The 25,726-nt window shown below is 44.5% G+C and overlaps 1 protein-coding gene across 1 annotated transcript in view; it reads left to right on the top strand.

Annotated features, from left to right (window-relative positions):
* The window catches only part of SLC4A8 (solute carrier family 4 member 8), a 76,133-nt gene that overhangs the window by 26,057 nt on the left and 24,350 nt on the right, over positions 1 to 25,726 (top strand). The window contains 15 exon segments of the mRNA XM_028532177.2: positions 1,314 to 1,474; positions 3,770 to 3,958; positions 4,979 to 5,070; positions 6,184 to 6,264; positions 6,266 to 6,295; positions 6,297 to 6,317; positions 6,319 to 6,344; positions 9,356 to 9,443; positions 10,389 to 10,535; positions 11,347 to 11,447; positions 17,616 to 17,790; positions 18,400 to 18,533; positions 19,281 to 19,526; positions 23,460 to 23,565; positions 24,193 to 24,354. Of these exon segments, the coding sequence (XP_028387978.2) occupies positions 1,314 to 1,474; positions 3,770 to 3,958; positions 4,979 to 5,070; positions 6,184 to 6,264; positions 6,266 to 6,295; positions 6,297 to 6,317; positions 6,319 to 6,344; positions 9,356 to 9,443; positions 10,389 to 10,535; positions 11,347 to 11,447; positions 17,616 to 17,790; positions 18,400 to 18,533; positions 19,281 to 19,526; positions 23,460 to 23,565; positions 24,193 to 24,354 (1,759 nt within the window).

Here is a 25,726-nt window from a genome sequence, read left to right as displayed (position 1 = left end):
GTCTTTCTCATTTTGTTTTGTACTCGATGAGTTGCTTCCCTTTGAGCATCCTTATCACCAGTGTTTTGAACTCTGCATCTGATAGGTTGGTTATCTCTGTTTCATTTAGTTCTTTTTCTGGGGTTTTGTTCTGTTCTTTCATTTGGGCCATATTTCTTTGTCTTCTCAATTTGGTAGCCTCCTTGTGTTTCTGTGTATTAGGTAGAGCTGCTTTGTCTCCCTGTCTTAGTAGCATGGCTTATTGTAGAAAAGGCACCTGTAAACTGTAGGGGTGGAGCCTTAGGTAATCACCAGGGTGTGGCAACCTGCTTTACCACTTTGTGGCTCTATGTGCAGGAAGGGCTCAGAGAAGGGACAGTGCTGCTGCCTGGCTTCTGGAGGTTTGCCTGGCACTCCCCCTGTGCAACTGGTGCCCTTCCAGCTGTTGCCCTGGTGATGAATTCCAGAGGAACTGGATCTCCTTATGTTTTCAGTCCATGTGGGCCCTTTACTTGGAATCTCCTAAAAATCTGGCCATTTCTTCCACTACCGCAAACCCCACTGTTTTTTTTTTAATTTTAGATTTTATTTATTTATTTTTAGAGAGGGAAGGGAGGGAGAAAGAGAGAGAGAGAAACATCAATGTGCAGTTGCTGGGGGCTGTGGCCTACATCCCAGGCATGTGCCCTGACTGGGAATCGAACCTGCGATGCTTTGGTTTGCAGCCCACACTCAATCCACTGAGCTACGCCAGCCAGGGCCCCACTGGTTTTTACAGCCAGAAATTATGAGGATTTATCTTCCTGGTGCTGGAACCCTGGGCTGTGTGGTCTGGCCTGGGGCTGGGATCACTTACCCCCAAGGTATCCCTCCACCACATGTGAGAGTGGGACCGCCAATTCTGCCACTGCCACATCTCTGCCCATCTACATGTCTGTGCTCCTCCTACCTGTCTGGATGAATGTGGCTTTTTTAAATCCTCGGTTTTCAGATTTGCATACTCCTCAGTTTTCTGATGGTTCTGAGTGATACTTGTTTTGTGGTCTAGTTGTAATTCTTTCTGTGTTTGCGTGAGGAGGCGAAGTGTCTTATACATGTATGTGTTTGTATTTTTTAAATTTTCTTTAAATACAAATGGAATTAAACTATACTCAATCTTGCACTGTTTTATAGCCTGCTGTTTTCACTTACCAAGGTACCCTGAATGTAGAGATTAGATTACAGTGTTCATTGTTTTTATTCAGATATCTTTCTTTGTGACTTACATCAAAGATTCTCTCTTGAAAAGTCCTTATTTTCTATCTTTGGCATCTAGTTCTTTGTAATGCTTTCAGGTGGTTGAAGTTTGAAGAAGATGTTGAGGACGGGGGAGAACGCTGGAGCAAGCCCTATGTGGCAACCCTCTCATTGCACAGTCTCTTTGAGCTAAGGAGCTGCCTTATTAATGGAACGGTCCTTCTGGATATGCGTGCAAATAGCATAGAAGAAATTTCAGGTAAGTGAAGTGAAGGAACGCAGGAATACTTGTGCAAGTTAAGAAGTGTGGTATAAAGGGAAGAATAAAGTGGTTGTGTGTCCTTAGGCAAGCTACTTAATATTCCCGACCTCAACATTCTCACCTGTGGGTTGGGTGTCAAACTAGGAAACTACCTACTTCACAGACTGATGGGATTCGAATGACACGGTGTTTAGTCTTCCGTTTGTCTGTTAATTCAGCAACATTTATTTTGTATTTATTTATGCCTGCTTATGTACTAGGCACTAGGGAATAAAGATAAAATGCAGTTCCTACCATCAAGAGGCTCATCTTTTAGTGGGGAAAATGTCCATGGAATAATTAACAATGGGATAAGCAACAATGGAGATGTATTTGGATAATAGTTAGAGAATGGAGCAACTACAAGTTGTGCAGAGAAAAGAGAGTTAAAGAAAGTTTTTTAAAGTATGGCAGCTAGGGAAGACACATAGGAAATTGAGCCAAAGTCCCCCCACTCTTTCAGCAAGATACGGAGCGGAGATGTCTGCCGGAGCCTCCTGGGGCGCTCGAGTGTTCCGGCACTGTGTTTTGGGGGTGGAGTTCAGGGAACATCTGGGCGCACTGGAGGAGTTTTCCCTTGGCTTGGCTTGGTTTGGCTGGACAGGTTAAATAAGGATTTCTCCAAAATTTTCTCCATTTAAGGTATCCAAGTAGTTCTGTCTCTCTGGGATCACATGGGGACACAAGGGAGGGGACACAAGGGAGGGGTCAGCAGGGATGGAATCCTGTGTCCCTTCTGAAGACTCTAGCAGAAAGTTGTTCCTTGATGCTTCTAGCTCCCAGTGTCCAGTGTCTCTCTTATAAGGATCTGTGTCTCTCTCTTATAATATTTGTCAATGTTATCCAGGATAATCTCATCTGAAGATCCTTAATTATATCTGCAAAGGCCCTTTTTACAAAAAACGTCACATTCACAGGTTTGGGGGTAATATACAGACAGATTTTGGGGGGTCACCATTCAGCCCACTACAAAAGCCAAGAGGGGAAAAATTTATTTTATTTTTAAAAAATTTTAAAAAAGATTTTATTTATTTATTTATTAGAGAGGGGAAAGGCAGGAGAAAGAGAGAGAGAATAACATCAATGTGTGGTTGCTTCTCATGTGGCCCCCACTGGGGACCTGGCCTGCAACCCAGGAAGTGCCCTGACTGGGAATGAAACCTGTGATGCTTTGGTTCGTAGCCTGCACTCAATCCACTGAGCTATGCCAGCCAGGGCTCTAGGGAAAAAAATTTAATTCATCAGTGTCAAATGCCACAGAGAGGGCAGGTTAGGTAAGAACTAGGAGCAGCCATCAGATTTAGCAACTGGAAGGTTATTGATGATTTTATCAAAAGAATTTCTTCGAAGTAGCCAAATTGCAGGGGGCTGAGGATTTTTGTTTTGAAAACTTTAAGTGATGGAGAGAGAGAGTGAGAGAGGTAGGTAGATAGACAGATAGATAGACAGATAAAGGAGGACTTGGGGTAGATATTCTTTTTTTTTTTTTTTTTTTTTTCAAGAAAAGGGATCCTTAAGCATGTTAATATGGGGGCAAGGAACCAAACAATATAAAGGCAAATATAGAGAAATGTGGATCTTTGGCTTGAATATTGAAAATAGATTTTCTTTATTTACTGCTACTAGCACTTGGGTAGTCATGGATGAAGTTGGGTTGAGAACAGGCTGAAGTTAGGGGAGGCTTGGGAGTAGGTTTGCAGGATTGAGGTAAAACTGCTGTGGTTCCCCACAGTAGGACCTGATGTGTTCACGTTGGCGATGAATCACAGCAGTGTTAAAGTCTTGGAAAGGGTCTATAGAAGACCTTTGGCAGATGACAGAACAAAATGTGTAATATTGTGGGCTTTTGAGTTGGACAGCCTTGTGTTTGAATCCTGCCTCTGTACATCTTATTGGATGTGAGACCTTGAGGAATTTTATAATGTTTGGGCCTCAGTTTCCTGATCTGTAAAAATTGTTGTACCAGCCACTTTTCAGAGTTCTTATAAGGCTCAGATTAGATAATGTAGTACAGTTCCTGGTGCACAGAGAGTGCTCAGTAGTTTCTATTTCTAATAATGATGTGCTGGATGAATGAAGTGTAGCTGGCCACAGCTGCTGTCATCAACCAGCTCTTTCGGGCGCTGAGGAGGAAACTGCATCTCACTGACACCGGTCGCACTGCCTCCCCTGCTGCTTGACCCAACCTGACGTTTGCCTCTGTGGGTCTGTGGACCGTCAGTTGGAGGGTTCAGATAAGTGCCTGTTTTCCAGACCTGATCCTGGACCAGCAAGAACTGTTCAGTGACCTGAGTGAGAGCATGAGGGTTAAAGTACGGGAAGCCCTTCTCAAAAAGCATCACCATCAGAATGAAAAGAAGAGAAATAACCTCATCCCCATTGTTCGCTCCTTTGCTGAGGTTGGCAAGAAGCAGTCTGATCCACATTCGATGGATAAAAATGGTAAGATTATTAGGAGTGACTGTCTTCTCTTTTCATTAATAAGACATTTAGGAACTAGCTGGAGATACTAAGTTACCAGAGGGCGGGGTTGTTTATCTAACATGCTTCCATGCTCACTCAGACACAGTACCTTTTGTGATTGGCAGGTGGGCGGCTGGGACTGGTGGCTTCTGTCTCTTACAGCACTAGGGATGCTGCCTCAGGTACACCTCAGTGGGCCCAGGGTGAGAGGTTTGCACCCCGGATTGGCCTCAGCACTGATGTGGCTTTTGGGAGATATCCACCTTGGGGTAATTAGGGGACAGAGAATTTGGGGTCACCTGGAGATTTTTAAAAAGGAAACATAGGTTAGGGAGGCAAAATACAGTAGTGTAGACTCTTGAGTCCAACTTTAGGTTTGAGATTCTGACTTTACCACTTGCAAAGCGTGTGACCTTGAGCAACCTCCTAAACCTCTTTAAGTGTCCTTTTTCTCCTCTGTCAAATAAGGATAATAATAGGTTCTATGCCATAAGTTTGTTGTGAGGCTTCAATAACTTAATTCATGTAAGGTCCTTAGCCAGGTGCACTCAATGAATTTCAGCTACTGACTGTCAGGTTTTCCTTTTCCGTAGCCAGGCAGGGCCTAATCTACATGGTCTCCTTGTCCCCACATTCCCTGAATCACGTTTTGCAGGGGATTTGCCTGGGAATCTGTATATTTGAAAAGTTCTCCATGGGAGTCTCTGGTGTCCATTCTTGGCTAAGGGTTACTGCCTCAATAGAGGAAGAAAAGAGGGTTACACAGATGTTCAGGAAGAAGGCGCAGGAGTACTAATACCTCTGTTCCCCCTTCACCACTGACTAGTAGGGAAGGAGACAGGCATGTGTGGTCCCAGCTCCTTGGCAATCTTAACTACTTCTTTAGGTGGGCTTTGCAGGAAGGAGATAGTCAGTCATAGCTAACCAGTCATGAATGAGGTCTGTCAGATGAGGAAAGGGCAGGCACTCAGAGAATTCTGTTTGATTTTCTCCACGTAGGTCAAACCGTGTCTCCTCAGTCTGTTCCAACTACAAATCTGGAAGTAAAAAATGGAGTGAATTGTGAACACAGTCCCGTGGATTTAAGCAAGGTGAGCAGAGACAGAGGAAGTTTGGCTTACAGGCCTAAGCGTATCTCTAGTGGAACCCAGAGTAAGTGTTGGTATTTCAACAATCTTTTTCCAAGACCAGCGCCCCTTCTGCAGAAAAGGAGGCCTGTCTGGTCATCTCTTCCTCCTTCTGCTGCAGCCCGGAAGGGGCTGACTCACCAGTTTATCCCACCAGGGCCGACGTGCTGAAACTGAAACTTGCACGGATAATCCTCCCTGACACAGGCCTCCCGATTTTTCAGATTTATTTTTCAGGTACCTCCTCTCCAGTAGCTCCTTCTTACTCCAAGGGTTTTGTTGAACAATATTTTGCTACCGTCTCCTAAAACTACTTTATGGTTTGATACTCTTCTTGGGGACCGTGACTTTGTTTGTTGAGGCCTCACTGCAGTTTCTGGTTCAAGCCATGGTCTCCTGCTCCAGCCTCTTCTTGGCTGGGCTGTCCTTGATGTCACCTTGCTGAAACGCAGATAGTGGCAGCCCATGTCCTCTGCTCACAGGCAGGGAGCCTTGTAAAACCTTGAAACCTTTGACAAAGCAGTCAAGTATTTTAAAACAAGAAAGTTTGACATAGAGCTTCAAAAACATTTTTTTTAAAGATTTTTATTTATTTTATTTTAGAGAGGGAGAGAGAGGGAGAGAGAGAGAGAGGACATCAATGTGCGGTTGCTGGGGGTTTATGGCCTTCAACCCAAGAATGTACCCTGGCTGGGAATCGAACCTGGGACACTTTGGTTCCCAGCCTGCGCTCAATCCACTGAGCTATGCCAGCCAGGGCTCAAAAACATTTTTGAGAAAGCGTGTGTAATGGAATTCAAGTCAGAGCACCTGGATTTAAATCCTTTAAAAGCCCTGTCATCCTGAGCAACTCAACTTCACCTTTCCGGGCCCTCGGTTGCTTCATTTTTTTAAATAAAAAATGGTGCTAATAAGATCTATCTTACCCACCTTACAGAGTTCTTGTAAGGATCAAGTGAAATAGGATGAGAAAACATTTGTTAAACCATGAAGCGACACAGAATGTAAGGCGTGAAGAAGGTAATCGGTGTCGGAGGCAATGCCTCCCAGGTTCTCACAGGTTATTTGGACTTTCAGGTGGACCTTCATTTCATGAAAAAATTCCCACTGGGGCAGAGGCCTCCAACGTCCCTGGTTGGTGAGGTGGATACTCCGGACCCGCCCCATCGTGGCCTTTGTGAGGCTGTCCTCCAGCTGTTCTCCTCTCAGGCCCTGACAGAGGTGCCCATCCCCACAAGGTAAAGACAAAGACGGCATGACTCAGTTCTATCCAGAGCACATTTATGATGAGCTCAGGGGGAAGAAACCAGCTAGTGCCCAAGCCTAGGATAATTAATTAATTTTGGGATTGCTGCTTAAAATTCAGCAGTGATCTCACTGGGGTATAATTGGTTAATCTCCATGCAGAAGAATTCTAAGACTTTTAAAGCTATGACTGCACAGTACCTGCAGCCCTGGAAATGGAGAACTGAAGAGCATTCGAAGGGCATAGCAAGGGCTACCTTACCCTCCCAGCTCTATAGAGCCGTATCCCAGGGAAGTGTCTCTAGGCAAAGGCATTGATGTCTCTTTCCACAGTTTCTGGCTTGGATTTATTGGCTGGCAGATATGTCCACATTTGTTCAAAGGGCTATTCATGCACTCTGAAGGCAGTGATTCAGGTGACTCAGAGCCCCATTAATTATGCAGTATTCAGATGTCCAGAATACAATTTAGACTCCTCTCCAGGGCTTGATAATTTCAACTTCCTTATTCTTCTCTCCATCATTTTCTTTTTTTAAAATATATTTTATTGATTATGCTATTACAGTTGTCCCATTTTTTCTCCTCTTTATTCCCCTCCATCCCACACCTGCCTCCCACTGTCATTCCCCACTGCCCCCTTAGTTCATGTCCTTGGGTCATACATATAAGTTCTTTGGCTTCTCCATTTCCTATATTTTTCTTAACCCTCCCCCTGTCTTTTTTTGTATTCTACCCATTTATGCTTCTTATTCCCTGTACCTTTTCCCCCTCTCTCCCCACCCCCTCCCCGCTGATAACCCTCCATGTGATCTCCATTTCTGTGATTCTGCTCCTGTTCTAGTTGTTTGCTTCATTTTTTGTTTTCTAGATTCAGTTGTTGATAGTTGTAAGTTTGTTGTCAGTTTACTGCTCATATTTTTGATCATCTTCTTTTTCTTAGATAAGTCCCTTAAACCTTTCATATAAGGTCTTGGTAACGATAAACTCCTTAAACTTGACCTTATCTGGGAAGCTCTTTATCTGCCCTCCTGTTCTAAATGATAGCTTTGCTGGATAGAGCAATCTTGGATGTAGGTCTTTGTCTTTCATGACTTGGAATACTTCTTTCCAGCCCCTTCTTGCCTTCAAGGTTTCTTTTGAGAAATCAGCTGGTAGTCTGATATGGGAACTCCTTTGTAGGTAACTCTCTCTTTTTCCCTTGCTGCTTTTAAGATTTTCTCCTTCTCTTTAATCTTGGTTAATTTAATTATGATGTGCCTTGGTGTGTTCCTCCTTGGGTCCAACTTCTTTGGGACTCTCTGAGCTTCCTGGACTTCCTAGAAGTCTATTTCCTTTGCCAGATTGGGGAAGTTCTCCATTATTTGTTCAAATAACTTTTCAACTTCTTGCTCTTCCTCTTCTCCTTTGGGCACCCCTATGATTTGGATGTTAGAACATTTAAAGCTGTCCCAGAGGTTCCTAAGCCTCTCCTCATTTTTTTGAATTCTTGTTTCTTCATTCTGTTCTAGTTGAATATGTCCTTCTTCCTTCTGCTCCAAATCATTGATTTGAGTCCTGGTTTCCTTCCTGTCACTGTTGGTTCCCTGTACATTTTCCTTTATTTCACTTAGCATAGCCTTCATTTTTTCATCTAATTTGCGACCATACTCAACCATTTCTGTAAGCATCCTGATTACCAGTGTTGTTGTTTTTTTAAAGATTTTATTTATTTATTTTTAAGGAGAAGGAAGGGAGGGAGAAGCAGAGGGAGAGAAACATCAATGTGTGGGTGCCTCTCACGCGGCCCCCATTGGGGACCTGGCCCACAACCCAGGCATGTGCCCTGACCTGGAATCGAACCAGTGACCCTTTGGTTTGCAGCTCACACTCAATCCATTTAGCTACACCAGCCAGGACTGATTACCAATGTTTTGAACTCTGCATCTAATAGGTTGACTGTCTCTTCATTGCTTAGTTCTATTTTTGGAGTTTTGATCTGTTCTTTCATTTGAGCCATTGTTTTTTGTCTTGGTGTACCTATTATGTTGTAAGAGGTGGAGCCTTAGGTATTCCCCAGGGTGGGGCAATCCACGTTGTTGCATTGTGGCACTGTATGTGGGAGAGGAGTCGAAAGGGAACAATGCCTCTTGCTTGGTGGGCTTTCATTCACTTCTTCTGTTTCCCACAAGCAAATTGGGTCCTTTTGGTGCTGATTCCCAGGTGGGTGGGTTTGTGTACATTCTAGGACCCTGTGGGTCTCTCCAATGAACTCTTCTGTGAGGCTGGCAGTTTCTCCCACTGCCACAATCTCCACAGGTTTTTTCAGTCAGAGATTTTGAGGCTTTATTTCCTCACCCTGGTACCCTGGGTTTTGTGGTCTGTCTCGCTCCCCAGTTGTTCCTCCCAGTTTATCTGCATGCAAATGTGGGATCTCCCAGTCTGCCAACTGCAGCCTTGCTGCATGTCCTCTCCACCCCTCCTACCAGCCTGAATGAACATTTTTTCTTTAACTCCTTGACTGTTGGACTTCCATACAGTTAAATTTTCTGGCAGTTCTGGTTGTTTTCTGTTTTCATATTTGTTGTTGTCCTTCTTTGGTTGTGCGAGGAGGCAAAGTGAGGAGGCAAACCTATGCCGCCATCTTGGCCAGAAGTCCAGGAAAATCTCTTCATCATTTTCTTATTAGGACAATGAATGAGATTCTGATAATGTTGAATTTGCATTACAATGCCATGTTTTTGAAAAAGTGTCTTTTCTTTAGCAAGAAATGGTGTTTATGGAAATCCCAAGAATTACCACCACATTATTGCATGGAGTCATACAGATAGCTTCCAATGCCCACGGGGGAGCTGTTAGATCAAGGCAGCTCATTTTGCTCCACCATTAGTCTGCTTCCTTTTATTGAGCGTACCGTGATGATTCCTGTTCGACAGGAGAGAGAAATGTTCTGCTGCTCTTTAGAGAGGAGTAAGATGTCACTTCTTTATTTTACTTACATAATTTCCTCCTTTGTGTGTGTTGCCAGATTTTTGTTTATCCTACTGGGTCCAGTAGGGAAAGGTCAGCAGTACCATGAGATTGGCAGGTCCATGGCCACCATCATGACAGATGAGGTATGTGCCACTTCTGTTTTTCCTTCATTCTTCTCATAAATAATTACTGTTTACTCTGTGCCAGGCACTGTGCTCATTGTTGGGGATAAAATTATTACAGTTGAAGTGTCTGCTGGGAAGCAATTCAGGTCACTTCTCTGATTGCTTCTTGCTTATTGAATAATCAAAGATGCAGAGAAATCTTTTTCTTGGAAAATTATTATTCCCACATAGGATACTAAGAGAGAAAGTTATTAAGGCTGACTTAACTTTCTGGAGAGGACTGTTAATTAAATGCATCCAGCCAGTTTACGTAAAGAAACCTCAGTCCTGTTCCATATAAGTGAGAGCAGTTTGTTTAAGTGTCAGGGGTTTATGCTTAGCACTGTAATGTGAATGTACCAAGGCAGCCAGCCACTTTGGCGGCCACAGGGCTGAACCCCATGGCACGCCTTGGTGAGGACTTTCCTGCTCATGTGAGTTGCAAAGCAGGAATGTCAAGGCATGTGTCTTAGCAGGCAGAGGAGACGGGGCTGTGTTTTATCAGCTCTCTTTGATTAGGAGACTTATTTCACTGAAGACCTTCATTAGTCATTCCACCCAGTTTTTCCAACCATTATGATCAGGAAAAATTTCCCATGCATCTTTTATTCCATTTTTTGAGGAAATAACAATTATGCAACTGTAGAATTATAGAGTGCCTTATCCAATGCAAAAATTATACAAATGTCCTGTCTCTTCTTATACTAAGAGACATATGTTTAGTTCTTTTTGACGTATTTTTAGGTTCATTTTTAAAAATCATTTTATCCTTGCACTTCTCTAAATGCTAAAGTTTTCTACATTTCAGAACCCCATGACAGAAATAAAAATCAAGAGGCTGCATTCATTCTTCACCATATCCACTGGTGATTGTTTTAGGTAACATCATTTTCAACTTTCCTGAGGGTGTTTTCTTCTCTGTAGATTTTCCACGATGTGGCATATAAGGCAAAAGAGCGAGATGATCTCCTGGCGGGGATTGATGAGTTCTTGGACCAGGTGACGGTGCTTCCTCCAGGGGAGTGGGACCCCTCCATTAGAATTGAGCCACCCAAAAACGTCCCTTCCCAGGTAATGTATGCACATTAGCCAGTGGTGGCTTCGTGTCACTTATAGAATGCCCAACCATGGACAAGCAAGGACTGTGTTGGGTATATGCTAAATAAATTGGCACATGACCCTGTTTGGGGGCACCCAGAATGTCAGAATAAGAAATGAATGTGCAATAACACAGATCGGCTCTGGTGTGGCAGGGCAGTCAGGATGAATCTGAAGCCAATTTTTGAAGGACTGATGTGGACTGGCAGAGAGGAGAGTGAAGGATATTTCTTGGGAGCATGGTATGAATGACACTGTTTTAAATAAAAAGAGGGAGTTGTATAGAGAGAGCAGTTAGAGTTCTCTGCACTTTTTTGACCAGTTAAAGATGGGAAGGATACCCCTACTGTGCACTAGGCAGGGAACCAGGTGCCTTACATATGCTAATTCAATCTTCTCAGCGACATCCCCACAAAGGTGTTGTTATCCTTAGTTTACCAATGAGGAATAAAACTATCTTCAAGGTTTTAAGGTAAAATAAGATTATATAGAGGCAGATTTGAAACTGGAGCTTAGGTTATATCTGGTTTCAAAGCCTCCATTTTTCTGCTTCTGGGCAAGGCTAAATCAGCCCAGAAGTCAGGTCCTAGTGGAGAGGAGGAAAAATTATGTTTTTGTTTTTTCTCAGAAAAGTCAATAAACTGCTTCAAATCAATGAATGCATGCTACAAACACTTGGGTATTTTTTGGCTGCTTTTGGGTTATTTTACCACTTCCCATTGTTAGTAGAAAGTACAGAATAGATGGCTGACTTCATTGATTTTGTGGTCATCTCTCTTAAAAGGAGAAAAGGAAAATGCCTGGAGTTCCAAATGGAAACGTGTGCCACATAGAACCAGAACCACACGGGGGCCACAGCGGGCCGGAACTTCAGCGCACCGGGCGGTGAGTTCCGGGACATTTCCCAGCTGCTTGCTGGGCACCAGTTGTGTAAAGGAATGAGTCATCCTCTTTGCTTTCAGCCTCCTCTGTAGCAGCTTAAATGGCTGGGAACGACTCTTCAAATGGAACCATTGGCTATAAGTATTACGAATACGTCAAATCGTGTATTCGTTCGGTACCAAGCTCTGTCTCACCTCCAGTTCTTCCCACACATCGTACCCTCGGATTTGAACACACATCCCCTTCCTCCTCTCCTGGCTAACTGCTGCTTATCCTTTGTCTCAGCTTAGGTGTCACTTCTTTTGGAAAGCCTTCCGGGACTCTCTATTGGTGAGGTTAGGCGTTCCTGCTATATGGTGTCACAACTTTGAGCTCTGTCCCCTGCCCACCTGCCACCCAACTCTCAACCCCCTGTGACAGCTCTTATTATACTTTATTATTGCTTGGTTCATTGTCTTTCCTTCTAGAATGTTTGCTCCATAACGGCAGGGACCCCATTATATTACTAGCACCCGGCATAGTGCCCTGCACAGAGTAGGTACTCAATAACGAATGAATGAATGTATGCTTTTAGAAGAATGCCTGCTCAGTGACATGAATGGATTAAGTATGGATAAATATTGAGTGGTTATTTTAAGAAACTCTCTTAGGGTAGGAAAATAGGTACCATTTTAGGTATGTGTCTCAGAATAGGTAATTTACTTTTCTAGACCAAGATTTTGAGAAGTGATGTCCGAGAAGGAGGTTCACTGTGTGTGTGGGTAGGTGCGGGAAGCAGGTTCCCAGACGAGGCGGTTTTGTTTGCCAGGTGGGAAGGTGGTGAAGCGGATGATATTTTGGGTTGATCACAGGAGAAGGTGGAGACTGTGGTCCTGGCTCTGTGAGCTGTGCTTGTTTTGGAATGATCTGCTGCTGGGCAGAGATTCTCAGGGCAAGACTCAGATGTGGAAAGAAGCTTTTAACATTTTCTACTCTCTTGCTTTCGCTTTATTTTATTCTTCCTTGCCCAAGATTTTTTTCTTCTGAATTGTGAAGAGCCATTTACTTTCCCATTATTGGAAATTCAGGGAGAGGAGGTGAGGGAGAATGAGGAGCAGGAGAGAATGACACTTCACTGCCGTGTCCCAACAGGGGAGCTGTCTCCTGGCTGGAGGAATGTATTGAGGATGGGGAAGAGTAAGCAGGTTCTGGGGGGAATCATTGGAGCAAGGAGGAGCCCTTTGGTGGAAGGGGTCACTGAAAAGAGGGAGCAACCTCTAAGAGTAGGTTTAACATTTTCTTTTAAGTGGGCAGAAGTCCGAATTTGGTGGGGGGGGCCTAGTATTGAGAGACGGTTCAAGGGAAGCATCTGTCCTTAGAGTAGGTTCTGGGATTGTGAGACTGTCCTAGAGGGGCTGGTGTTGATTTTTCTTTGTTTGTTTTTAGGTGGTGGTATTTAAGGGGAAGGGCCCTGGGGTATGAATTGGTAGTGTTTCAGAGTTGTGATGTATCTTTTGAATATAAAGGGTGTTGACACCCCAGCACTTGGAGTTTGAAAGTAGAAGAAATGCGGGCATCAAGGTTTCCTCCAAACAGATCACCCATGCAGTGGGGAGACTTGAGGTTTCTGTTAGTGTCAGAGCGAGGGAAGTGAACTAGGGCCCAGGCCTTTTGAGGGGGAGGTCACTTATAATCGATTTCATATGGGGGTTTAGGAGACTATTAGATTGGATTTCAGTAGTTACAGAATCTCAGAAATGGCACCTGACATCCCAAAAGAAAATCCCACATAGCTAGGACCATCACATGTTTACACACCAACCCCAAATAACTTTACTCACAAAATCAAATGGGGTTTGGGGAATTCTCCCACACCATGCTGGAACTTCTGGAATTGGCAGAGCTGAAAGAGGAAGGGTCATCTGGGCTCAGAGCTTGTTTTGCCTGGTGTGGGAGATGCTTTCTCTTGCTGAGCTCCTGCAGTTTTCCTCAGGGCCCTTTGTAAAAGACTTCAAGACACTTGGCCTTCCTCCCATGTAACCTTTTCAGCCAGGTGACCTAATGCTTGTATCAGGGACTATAGTTCCATGCCAGCTCTGGCCCCATAATTTTAATTTATGTAGGGGGTGAGTGTGAGCCTTCCTCTGAACATGGACATCCTGGAGCTTCCTGGACCCTCCTGGGTTGAACAGACTAAACCTGCCTTGGCCTGGGTTTTGTAATTCCTCACACCATTAGTTATGTTTCTTTGAGGTGGTGCAGCACCTGGGGCAAAACTTGGAGACTTAGGGGATGGCACCCTTGTTGGATGGAGGAGTGTTTGAAGGTGTGGGAGTGCAGCCAGACTCTAAGACAGAGGGAAAGGAGACGGAGGTGAGCACAGGACTCCAAGCTTTGTGTTATCTGATCCCTGAGCCGGGGCTCAGGCAGCACCTTAGAGCTCCCTGATGTTGACAGAGGCAGTGACGCCTGTGCATTTTTGCACAGAACAGAAGGAAAGTCTGATTAGACTGCTCCTAGGCCAGACACTTCACAGCAGAGAAGAGACTCTGGAAAGGGGGTTTCCAAGGTGGATTTATGTACTTAATTGTGGATGCCACTTTTGGGAAGGGTTAATAAAAAAAGAATCAGGACCTACTATCTCGGTGATCCCCACTACCCCCGCATTTCATACAGGTTTCTTCCAAAGCACACCAGACAAATGGGTGGCTGTCCTGTCCCTAAAGCCCCCCATTCCCCCGCTTGCCCCAGAGAAGGGCTCCTTAAAGTCAGTGCTTCAGAGCCTAGTGACCCCCTACGTAGGTAAGTCCTTTCTTACATTGAGCTTAAATTCATATTTATGTAAGCCTGCCCCCTGCCCCTGTCAATTTGAACATTAAGGGCCGTGTTGAAAGGTAAGAGAAGTCTAAAATCGGGGGGTGGGGGGGAAGCATCCATGTCTGATTAATATCTGTGGTAGATGTGTGATTATGGTCTGATTTTATGTATGAGTGAGGTATGTAGTTGACTCCATAAACAGTGTTCACAAATTATTTTATTAATTTGTAGTTATACCATCAATAAAAGCCTCTGATCTTTTCTCTCCCATTTTAATTACTGATAGGCAGACAGATGTCCTCCCTTTCTACGGCTTCTCATAAATCCATTTCACATAAATCTTCTGTCTGTTACTCACAGACACTCCTCCCTAAGGGCCGCTCCTGCGTCCAGGGGCTGACCAATCACATCAGCGCCTCAGGCTGCCTCAGTGGGGTGAGGCTCATTACTGCAGAAGGAGGTTCTTCTCTCAGAATAATACCCTTCAGAGGAAGGTCGCTGGTGATTGAGAGGTGATATTCACGTGCTACTAAGATGCTGTGTTGGCTAAGGACCCAGAAACACTAGAATCTTGCCCCTGACTAATTGCCGCTGCCTGTAAGTTTCTTAAGGGGCTATTTACCCAGAGAAGAAAGCAAGAAAAAATATTTTTTTACAGACTGAAACCTTGGTCCCAAACCCTGAGGTGGATCTCTTTCTTGTGCTCTAGGTTAAACTCTGTAGACAGCTCCTTCCTTAGCCAGGTGTGCCAGGCAGGCTGACACCGAAGCAGGTCACCAGGCTGGCTCTGCTTCTCTCCCCTAAGCCCAGTCCGGACTGGGATGTTACTGCTGTAAGTTGAGAAAGGGTGGATCACAACTCTGCCCACCCAGGCCAGAGGAAAATAGCAAGCGGGTATCATCATACAGTGTCTGCCCCGTGTGCACCGCACACTCACTGTACCTCACCAGAGGAGAGAGGATGGAGAAGGCTTGCTGTGCCTTCTGTCCTGGCACACAGGTCCCAGACCTTGTGGTACACCTCTGGGCTCCTGAAAAGAGGAAGGTAGGCAGGCAGGCAGGGAGGGAGGGAAGGAGGGAGGGGTAGAGAAAGGAAAGAGAAGGAAGGAAGGAATGAAGGGTTGGCCGAACCTCCTTTCATGAGAGATTTTTTTTAAAGTTTTTTATTATAGAAAATTTCAAACATATAAAAAAGAAGAAAGGATAGTATAATGAACCCCACCATGTGCCCACCAACAGTTATCAACATTTTGCCGGCTTCGCTTTACCACTTAATTGTTTTGTTTTATGTTTTCTAGATTATTTTAAACCAAATCACCAGTAGCATGCCATTTTACTTGTAACTACTTCAGTATGTATCTTCGTTTGGTAAGGACACTTTTAAAAACAACTATTGTGCCATTATTAAATCTAACAAAATTAACAATTCTTTTTTCAATACTTTTAAAACTCCTCACCTGAGGATATGTTTATTGATTTTTTTTAGGGAGAGAAAAAGGGAGAAAGCGAGAAACATCAATGTGAGAAACATCGATTGGTTGCCTCCCATATGTACCCTGACTGGGGATTGAACCCACAACCTAGGCATGTGCCCTGACTGGGAATAGAACTTGCCATCTTTTGGTGTACAAGACAATGTTCTAGCCAATTGAGTTACCCAGTCAGGGTGACATTAATTCTTTAAATTTTATATTGATCAGTCCATATGCAACTTTTTGTGATTGTCTTAGTAACATCTTTTTAGAGTTAATTTGTTTGACATAGGATCCAATCAAGGTTTGCATTTGGTTATTATGTTTCCATTCTATCGCAGCACTCACTCCTGTTTGTCTATCCCATTGCTTTATAGAAGAAACCAGGCATTGTCCTGTAGAATGCTGAATGGCTCTTTTTTTCGTTCACCTAACAACTTTTACCGTGGTACAGTTACTCCCCTCTTAGAAGTGACTCAGTGTGGGAACGCTGCTAATCCTGGGTGTGGGATACCTTGCACTTGATCTGTCTCTCAGCACAGAGGAGTCTTCAAGTCCTGCCCCCAGGTCCTGTTCATCCTGACTCCTGATTAGCCCCTGAATCTGTTCACCTCTCCCCACCCCCATCCAGCACCTCTGGCCTCGCCCCATGTTCCATTCCTTACACCCACACCGTGATCCCTCCAGAATGCAGGTTTAATGATGTTGCCCCTGTGTACTATCCTTCAGTGACTTGACATGCCATTAGGATAAAGTTCTAATTCCTTAAAACAGTTTCCAAGGTTTTTTGTGCCTCATCTTTTCTAGCTGCTCTACCCATGGCTGTTGTTTTTTGTCTCTCACACTGTCTTGTCCAGCCATATCTCTTTCAGCACCTCGAACCTGCCGTGTGCTCTTGCCTCTAGGTTTCTTCCATGCTAGCCCCTCTTCCTCAGCAGGCTAACTCCTGGGCCACTCTTTGAGTCCCTGCTGAAATGCCCCTCCCTGTTCTGTGCTGCCTGTTTCCTGCACTGGCCCTTTGGTCCCGGAGAGAAGGGCTGTGTTGTGCCTTGCTCACTGCTGCTTCTCCAGGACCTGGCACAGTGCCTGGCACAAAGTATCTGCCACTGCTTGTCAACTGCATGAATGAATTATTATGCTCATTTCTCAAGAGTAAGGTGCATAGTTGTTCAGAGTAGGAAAGTGCATGTGAAAGAGGCACATTTTCTAGAAAGATGTAATGAAACTAACAGTTTTAATACCTTGAATTGGTTTTGCACCTTTCCTCCTAACAGCTCAGAGCTTGAAGCTTGAAGCTAATACTTAATTCATGTTAAGTTTTTGGAACTTTCTATTGAATGGGTGATGTGCACACCTAAATGAATTCTCATGCTTTGGCTAATCATTCAAATTCATGCTCTTGGTTGCAAATAGAATCTTTGCTGATCCCAGGCATGTCTCTTGTACTTGGGAGTCAAGTTGAAGCCAAAATATTATCTTAGTACAGAGCACATTTGAAGTGCTTTTATTTTTTTATTTTTTAAAAATATTTTATTTAGCCCTGGCTGGTGTGGCTCAGTAGATTGACTGCTGGCCTGCAAACCAAAGGGTTGCTGATTTGATTCCCAGTCAGTGCACATGCCTGGGTTGTGGGCCAGATACCCAGTAGGGGGCATGCAAGAGGCAACCAATGCATGAGAAATATCAGTTGGTTGCCTCTCACATGAGCCCCACTGGGAACACGGTCCACAACCCAGGTATATACCCTGACTGGGAATTGAACTGGTGACCTTTTGCTTTGTGGGACAATGCTCAACCAACTGAGCCACGCCAGTCAGGGCTTGGACTGCTTTTAAATGTGTGCTGTTGTTATGCTCCTGGGAAAGCGGGACTGTGCCAGAGGCCTGTCTGCCATGTGTTCACAGGCTATTTGGGGGCTTGGTGCTGGACATCAAGCGGAAGGCCCCCTGGTACTGGAGCGACTACCGGGATGCGCTCAGCTTACAGTGTTTGGCCTCCTTCCTGTTCCTGTACTGTGCCTGCATGTCACCTGTCATCACCTTTGGGGGATTACTTGGAGAAGCCACAGAAGGACGCATAGTAAGAACTTTTAACCACTCCTAATGTCCCAATGAAGACTTAAAACATTGGGATGGCAGCTGAGTTCTCTAGGGGAGAAGTTCCCTGGGCTGGGACTATGGAGACCGGGATCTTTCTATTGAATTGGTATGGTATTCTGACTACTATGGTACCACACAACAACTCAGTTTTTCCTTTAGAGCAGATTCACTTCTGCTTGAATCTCAATTTCAGCAGCTGATTGTCCAGTTGAATTGCCCATTGCTGCAAGGATGGGAAATGATATATTAATGTCATTTGAAAATAAGATTTAAGGTGATTCTGTATGATATCTCTTAGTGTGAATGGTATCAGTGTGCTTTCTCTATATATATTTAAATAGTGGCTTGAGTCACTGCAGAACAGGACTTCATTAAGGAACCATATGTGGATGGATTTGGGCTTCTGAGTTATCAAAGTGATGCCATTTACAGGAGTATTAGACAGTGTGTACACATCCCTCTTGTTGAGATGAAACACAAGCAAATAACTTGTCAGGGCGCATGTGAGAGCTAAGGCAGGAATGTACATAAGCCCGCAGTACTCATTACAGATGGGCTGTGGGCTCAGTGATGTTTTTTCCCCTCTCAGAGTGCAATCGAGTCCTTGTTTGGCGCCTCCATGACCGGGATCGCCTACTCCTTGTTTGCGGGACAGGCTCTCACCATCCTGGGAAGCACGGGGCCAGTGCTTGTGTTTGAAAAGATCTTGTTCAAATTCTGCAAGTAAGACATCTGTTTTTCTGAAAACTCTAACTGGCTGTGTTGTGCTATTGGGGTTGAATGCCAGGGTCCCAGCTGAGTGTATGCAGGCAAATATTGTTCTGGCTGGCAAAAGCCCGAAGACAGAACATCGTTTGGTGTGGGGCTCTGCCTCCAGGCGGTACCATACCTAAAACAGCAGATCTCCCCGTCTTAAAGAGCTTTATCAGTGTCCCTGAGCCATGATTGAAATCCTGACTTTTTATCTTTTAGAAAACTCACCTTAACTAATTCACACTCCTCCATTTCCATTTCAAGTCAGTTTTTAATTTGGCCTACTTACCCTTTCATATTTTGGTTGCTGGTGGTGTGTGCTCAGCGATGCCCTCATCTCTCTACTTTTCCCAGAACTGATTTTTTAGTAGACCTTTTTCATTCTGTAGTAGAAGTAGGAGCACATAGAACAAGGGCCAGCCAGCTCTTTTTTCTTAACTGCAAGAATGCGATCTTGATCACGCTGGGCAGTAATGGCAGAAATGTGTGGGGGGCAGTTCTCCACTTTCTGTGTCCTTGTTTAGCAAATGCCACCCGTGGAGCAAATCTTTGTCACAGGTGTCCCAGGGCAGCATTGCAAAGTGGAATGCAGTCAGAATTGGGGAGAACTGGGTTGTAATACTGGTGTAGGTAATAAGACATGAAGTCACAGTTTTGACCCTTTGTCTCTTACTGCCACCCATCTGTGTTTTTTGATGAACCCTGGTCTTGTTTCAGAGACTACGCTCTTTCATACCTCTCCTTGCGTGCTTGCATTGGACTGTGGACTGCCTTCCTATGCATTGTCCTTGTGGCAACTGATGCCAGTTCCCTTGTCTGCTACATTACCCGCTTCACTGAAGAAGCATTTGCCTCCCTCATTTGCATTATTTTCATCTATGAAGCAATAGAAAAGCTGATTCACCTGGCAGAGACCTACCCCATCCATATGCATAGCCAGCTGGACCACCTTAGCCTGTATTAGTAAGTATGCTTTCTGCTGATCTTTGTTTGTTTGTTTATATTGAGCAAATGGCCTGAGTTTAATGGTTGATGTAGTGTGCCAGGCAGTGCTTACAGCTTCTGATAAGGATCTGTCTTGGCCCTCTGGGGAGCAGAGCTCAGATATGGATGTGGAGACTTCGGGGGCTGCCAAAGGAGAACAGTCAAAATTGATGACAGAGTGGATGGACTGAGAGTGAAACTCAGATGGGACTTGAAAAATGCTTCCCAGACATGTCTTGTGGTTCCAGGCATTGAGACAAAAATAGGCTGCCAATGTAGCAGGGGGAATTCAGGTTAGTTGTTGGGAAGAACTTCATTTTGTAAGGGCTTGTAAGACCCTGGGACCATTTACCAAGATATTTATCTAGAAATCTATTTATTTCAACTAAAGAGACTGTTTTCTTCACATGTTCAACATAGTTTGGATCAACTGGGAAAAAAAAACACAGTATTTGTCTGTGTTTTCAGCCATCAGAGAGTCTGGTCCTGTACAACATATCTTCTCCGGAATAGGACTCTCCAAATCGTGACTAAAGACCCTCATCCTTTAGCCCAGTACCTCGAGTTCCAGCCCATCTCACTGTGCAGCTCTGATGCAGAGGGGCTGGTGGTGAAGTGGCCGGTTTCAGCCTGAAACAACCTGAGCAGAAAGAGCACACCGCGTGGAGGTGTCTGCTAGCCAGCCACAGACACCCCTCTGTAGACCCCGATTATCATTGTTTGTCGGCCCCCCAAGTCAGAATTCATGCAGAATTTATCAGGATTAAAAAATTGTGTTATTACAAAATGACAGCTGTTAGAGAACATGCTCCCTGAAATCTGGCGGATTGCCAGCTGGCATTGGCAAAAGGTTCGTTCTTTGACCTTTGCTATCATTTATTTCATTTGTTGAGCATCTACTATGTGCCAGCACTGTTTTAGGCCCTGGAAACACGGTGATGAACATGACAGACGAAGGATCTGTCCTCATGAGGCTTATGTGCAGTGGGAGAAGACCTATAAAACTATCCAACCCTGGATGGAGAAGACTTTTGATCTGAATACTGTTAATACTTTGTTAATAAAGCTCAAACGATATTTTTCTTAGTTGCATTCCACTGTCAGTCCATATGGAGCTGATGTGAAGCTAGAACTTTTTGAGTCTTTTATGTTATAAAAGACAAAAAACATTTTATGTTAATGTGTGTGGAACTGATTTTTTTATTTAAAAGCTTTTATTTATTTATTTATTTATTTATTTATTTATTTATTTATTTTTAGAGAGAGGGAAAAGGAAAGAGAAAGAGAGGGAAAGAAACATCAATGTGTGGTTGCCTCTCACACGCCCCCCACAGGGACCTGGTCTTCAACCCAGGCATGTGCCCTGACTGGGAATCGAATCTGCAACCCTTTGAGTGTGGGTTCGCAGCCCACACTCAATCCACTGAGCCACACCAGCTAGGGCTGGAACTGACTTTTTAATAGATACTCTTTTTAGGGCAGTTTTAGGTTCACAGCAAAGTTGAGTGGGAAGTACAGAGTTCCCATGTATCCCCACCCCCCATGTGTATGGCTTCCCCACTATCAACACCCCACACCAGAGTGGTGCGCTTGTTGTAATAAGGGAACTGCATGGACACGTCATTGTCACCCAGAGTCCAGAGTTTATGTTAGGTTTTGCTCTTGGTGCTGTACATTCTGTGGGTTTTGATGAATGTATAAGGACACATGCATCATTATAGTATCCTGCAGAGTAGTTTCACTGCCCTGAAAATCCTCTGTGCTTTGCCTGCTTATCCTGCCCCACCATCCCAACCCCTGGCAAGCACTGATCTTATACCGACTCCATAGTTTTGCCTTTTCTATGCCATATAGTTGGAACACCAGTATTTAATATTTGGCTTTCAGATTGGCTTCGTTCATTTAATAATATGCACTTATAGGTCCTCTATGTGTTTTGGCTCGATAGTTCATTTCTTTTTATTTATTTATATTTTTAAAATTCATTATTCTTTAAATTAATTTATTGGGATAATATTTGTTAATAATTATATATTTCTTTTTCCCTCTTTTTTTACAATGCTTCTTTTTTAAATTTTAATTGTTGTTCAAACACAGTTTTCTGCTTTTCCCCCCATCCCAGCCCACCCCCCCAGTCCTCCCCACCTTCCTCCCGTTTCTACCCCCCCCCCCTTGTTTTTGTCCCTGTGTCCTTTCTACTTGTTCCTGCAAACCCTTCCCCTTTTCCCCTGAAATTCCCTCCCCTCTGGTCACTGTCAGCCTGTCCTCTATTTCAGTGTCTTTGGTTATATTTTGCTCATTTGTTTGTTTTGTACAATGCTTCTTAAAATACACCTTTTTTATTTCTTTCAGTGAGTATTTTTTCTTTAATGTGTTGTGAATTCATCAAATATAACCACTTAGGATTGTTTTTACTACCTCTACTAGTATGGACATGTAAATTTGAGGACATAATTTTGAATGTACAGAGCTCCTTCAGGCAGCACACTCACGCGTTTCATGTGTGCGGCTCTGTGACAGGCCACCCGCATGCTGCACGCGTGCTCACCGCCCGGAGTCTAGTCTCCTTTCGCCACCACATTCAGGGTGGAGCTAAAGTAGGTTTGCAGCTGTGAGAACAGAAAACACAGTTTATTCTTGTGCTATTATATTTAAATTATTATTTTCCTTAAGAACAACTATTAACCTGCTTTTGCCCCACCCTTTATTTGACTCCCTTAACCCTCTTCATTCACCCCCACTCCTGTCTTTTCCTGGTAACCCCCATACTGTTCTCTGTGCCTGTGAGTGTGTTTGTTCATTTGTTGCTTTCTGTCATGTATCCCACCTATGAGTGAAATCATATGGTGCTTTCTGTCTGACTTATGTCACTTAGCATAATTCTCTCAAGATCAGTCCACGTGGTCACAAATGACAGTATTTCATCCTTTCTTATGGCTGAGTAATATTCCGTTGTATACACATACCACATCTTCTTTATCTAGTCATCTGTTGAAGGACCGTTAGGTTTATTCTTCTTAGTGCTGAATGACAGTCTGTCATGCAGAGGTACTGCAGTACGTCCATCCTGCAGGACATCTCTGTTGCTTCCAAGTTTAGAATTGATTTTTTAACCTCAATGTAAGACTTTATAGCTTTCGCCATTACTTTTCATTTTGTTGATTTCCTCCTATTTTAGAAACTGTTGAGATATTTTTGAATTTTAGTTCTGTTCATGCTATATCCTTGGAAGGTATGCTCATTAAGTTCACAGATGAAACTAACTTGGCGGGGATGGTTATGTTGGCTGAGTATATGGGGAGCCCGTTCAGGTGTGAAGCATGCTGGGACTGGGAGGCAGTGTGGTGGCCAGTGGGACAGGTCTGGTCTGGTTTAGATGGAAGAAGAGGCCTGGGAAGGCAGCGGATGGCCAAGGCAGTGGATTGTCAGGGATGATGCAGTGTCAGGAGGAGCTTACATAATAATTCCAGGAGACTCTGAATTTTAGAGCAAGAATGTGGCAGGGTTACAGGGAGCAAGATGTCCAGGTTTAGAGGAAGCTGCTTGGAGCTTAATGGGGTATCTTGTCTCCCTTCTTATTGTAGCTTGAGTTTCATGAGACAAGCCTAAGAGATAGAAACTGAGTAAGAAACCACTAAGGCTCATTCTGGGTTCATCAGATACTAAGCTTGGCTGTCAGGACAATTTAATCCAAGACCTGCACCCTGATTTGAGTCCATCTTTGTCAATGACTGACTGAAAAATCAGGGTGTGGTCGGGTCCACAGATGGGCCCCAACCCAGAGGACCGACCTCAGGGATCTGAAGTGGGCACACAAGAAGCAAGGCAGGCTTTGATGGTGGAGCCTTTAGCCCAGTCATGGCTAAATCGAATAGTTGACTGCTTACCTCAGGAAACTTTCTTCCCTCTCAGCTGCAGGTGCACTGTCCCAGAGAATCCGAACAACCACACACTGCAGTATTGGAAGGACCACAACATCGTGACAGCAGAAGTCCACTGGGCTAACCTGACCGTTACTGTAAGTCTGCGAGCAGCTCGTCAGTCAAGCTTTGGGACTGCAGGGGTGAGGGGTCTTCTCGGTAGAAGTGGGTAACCCATTAACAAGCACTGCATTTATAGAAATAGAGCTTTTCTATTTTTACTTTTTAACCATTCTTACTGACTTTTTTCCGTTTCAAAATTCCCTTGTACATAAAGAGAAAGATTATCTCCCTTTTCTGTCCTTCATGCAATAGCAACGCCCTACCTAGTGAGCCTGCATTCAGGATGCGTGGGGATGAAAGCAGGCAGGGCTGGGGGCAGATCCAGGTTTTATGGAGCTTGAAGAGCACTCCAATTAGTTACGTCCTCTATAATGAAAATAATACAGACTGCTAGGGCCCTCCCAGAACCTTGTGTTTGCTGGAGATGGTTCTGGTTTCATTTTAAGAGTGCCTTAGTTGGGACCTAAGTGGTTACCCTACCTGGAAGGGGACTGCGCACGCCAGGGCCCCACAACTGCGTGGAGCCTCATGCTGCTGGCAGCTTGTGCTCTCCAGCAGCCTAGGGGCGGGGGTGGTGGTGACAGTGAGTGGTGGGCTCAAAGGCAGCAGCTAGTCACTCCCTCCTGCCTGCTGTTCGTAACCCGGAGTATTTGTTCCCCCAGGAATGCCAGGAGATGCATGGAGAGTTCACAGGGTCCGCATGCAGCCATCATGGACCCTACACTCCCGACGTGCTCTTCTGGTCCTGCATTCTCTTCTTTACCACCTTCATCCTCTCGAGCACCTTAAAGACATTTAAGACAAGCCGCTATTTCCCAACTAGAGTAGGTAGCATGCTCATGCATTCCTTTTGTGTTAGAATTCTAATATAACACAGCCTGTTCTCAGCCTCCATGCTGCTCGAGGAGTAGAGTGGCAGGTGGAGAGCCCTAAATGTCCCGAGGAGCCACACGGTCACGTCTCTTCTGCTGAGGTCCAGCAGACCTTTCCACGGGTGTGTGGTATGAGATGAGGAGTTGACACATAAATGCTCTTTAATTTAAAAGGGCTAGGTGTGTTTAAGGTGGAGTAGTATTCTCTAAAAGTTATTAAATTTTATTTCTAGAATGCTATTCAGTTTTATTTACAGAATGCAATAGCTACAGCTGGCTCCTTAATGTAGTTAATTCGGATGATCGCTTCAGATATGTAGGGGACCCCGAAGTCTTCTCCCAGGGATGGCGCTTGTAACAGCTTATGAAATAACTAGTCACATTGACTGTAGGAGCGAAGATGCTCCTGACCTGGTTTGCATGCTGTTTGAAGCCTCCATAACCTTTCCCTGTTGCAGGTGACACTGGCTATTGTGACTGGTTATGGTAGGGCAGAATTATAGGCCAAGTGTGAAGTATCTGAAGGGGCCATTGCTTTGAAAAGGAGCTCGAATCAGGAGGAAATGGTTTTCAATCGGGCCCATTTGCAGAGCAGGATGTATGAATGGGTAGCATGCTCAGTTGATTGGATATTCACTGTACACACACACATGACTAACCACATTCTTAGACTTCATTCAGCCTACGCAGCAGTTAAGGGAGGCACCTACTAAATAAGCTCCAGGTCATTGTTTCTAGTCTGGTAGATAGTGAACAAGTGGCAATTGTGTACTGATTGCTTGCCCAGGCCTGGGTTAAGTGCTGTGGAGGATGCAAAACAAGTTTACAACTCGGTGTCTGCCATCGGATAGGGAGGGGAAACGTGAAACAACCAGGTCCACTTGAGACAGTAGGAAGGAGTTGGATGCCAGCCTGGGATGTAAGCATCATAGGAGTTCAGAGGAGAGAAGAGCCGCTGGGCTCCAGGACAGTCAGATGGGCAGCATGGTGGGGACAGCTACATGTTCAGGGAATCTATGTAACATTCAGAGGAGAACTGACAAAACCAGGGAGTGGGAGCTAGGAAGCTCAGCTTTCAAAGGAAAGCAGTCAGGTTCAGGTGTTACTGATGCTAACCATGTCTGAAATGCAGTTTGCTCTATCTCTGTTGGAAGTTCAGGTTAAGGCAGGCACTGAGCATTTGAGAGGCGTATTTTATTAAAGCTACACTAAAGTATATAGTGGGATAGTTCTCTGAGGCACAAAATGGTGATAGGTGCTATGGAGAAAAATGGTGCAGGAAAGGAGTATAGGAAATGCTGGGGTGGAGGGTGGCGACCAATTG

This window comes from Phyllostomus discolor, chromosome 2 (genome assembly GCF_004126475.2).
Source record: "Phyllostomus discolor isolate MPI-MPIP mPhyDis1 chromosome 2, mPhyDis1.pri.v3, whole genome shotgun sequence".
NCBI classification, from domain to species: domain Eukaryota; kingdom Metazoa; phylum Chordata; class Mammalia; order Chiroptera; family Phyllostomidae; genus Phyllostomus; species Phyllostomus discolor.
The sequence above is the reverse complement of the archived record's forward strand: the minus strand, read 5'-3'. Positions and strand labels throughout refer to the sequence as shown.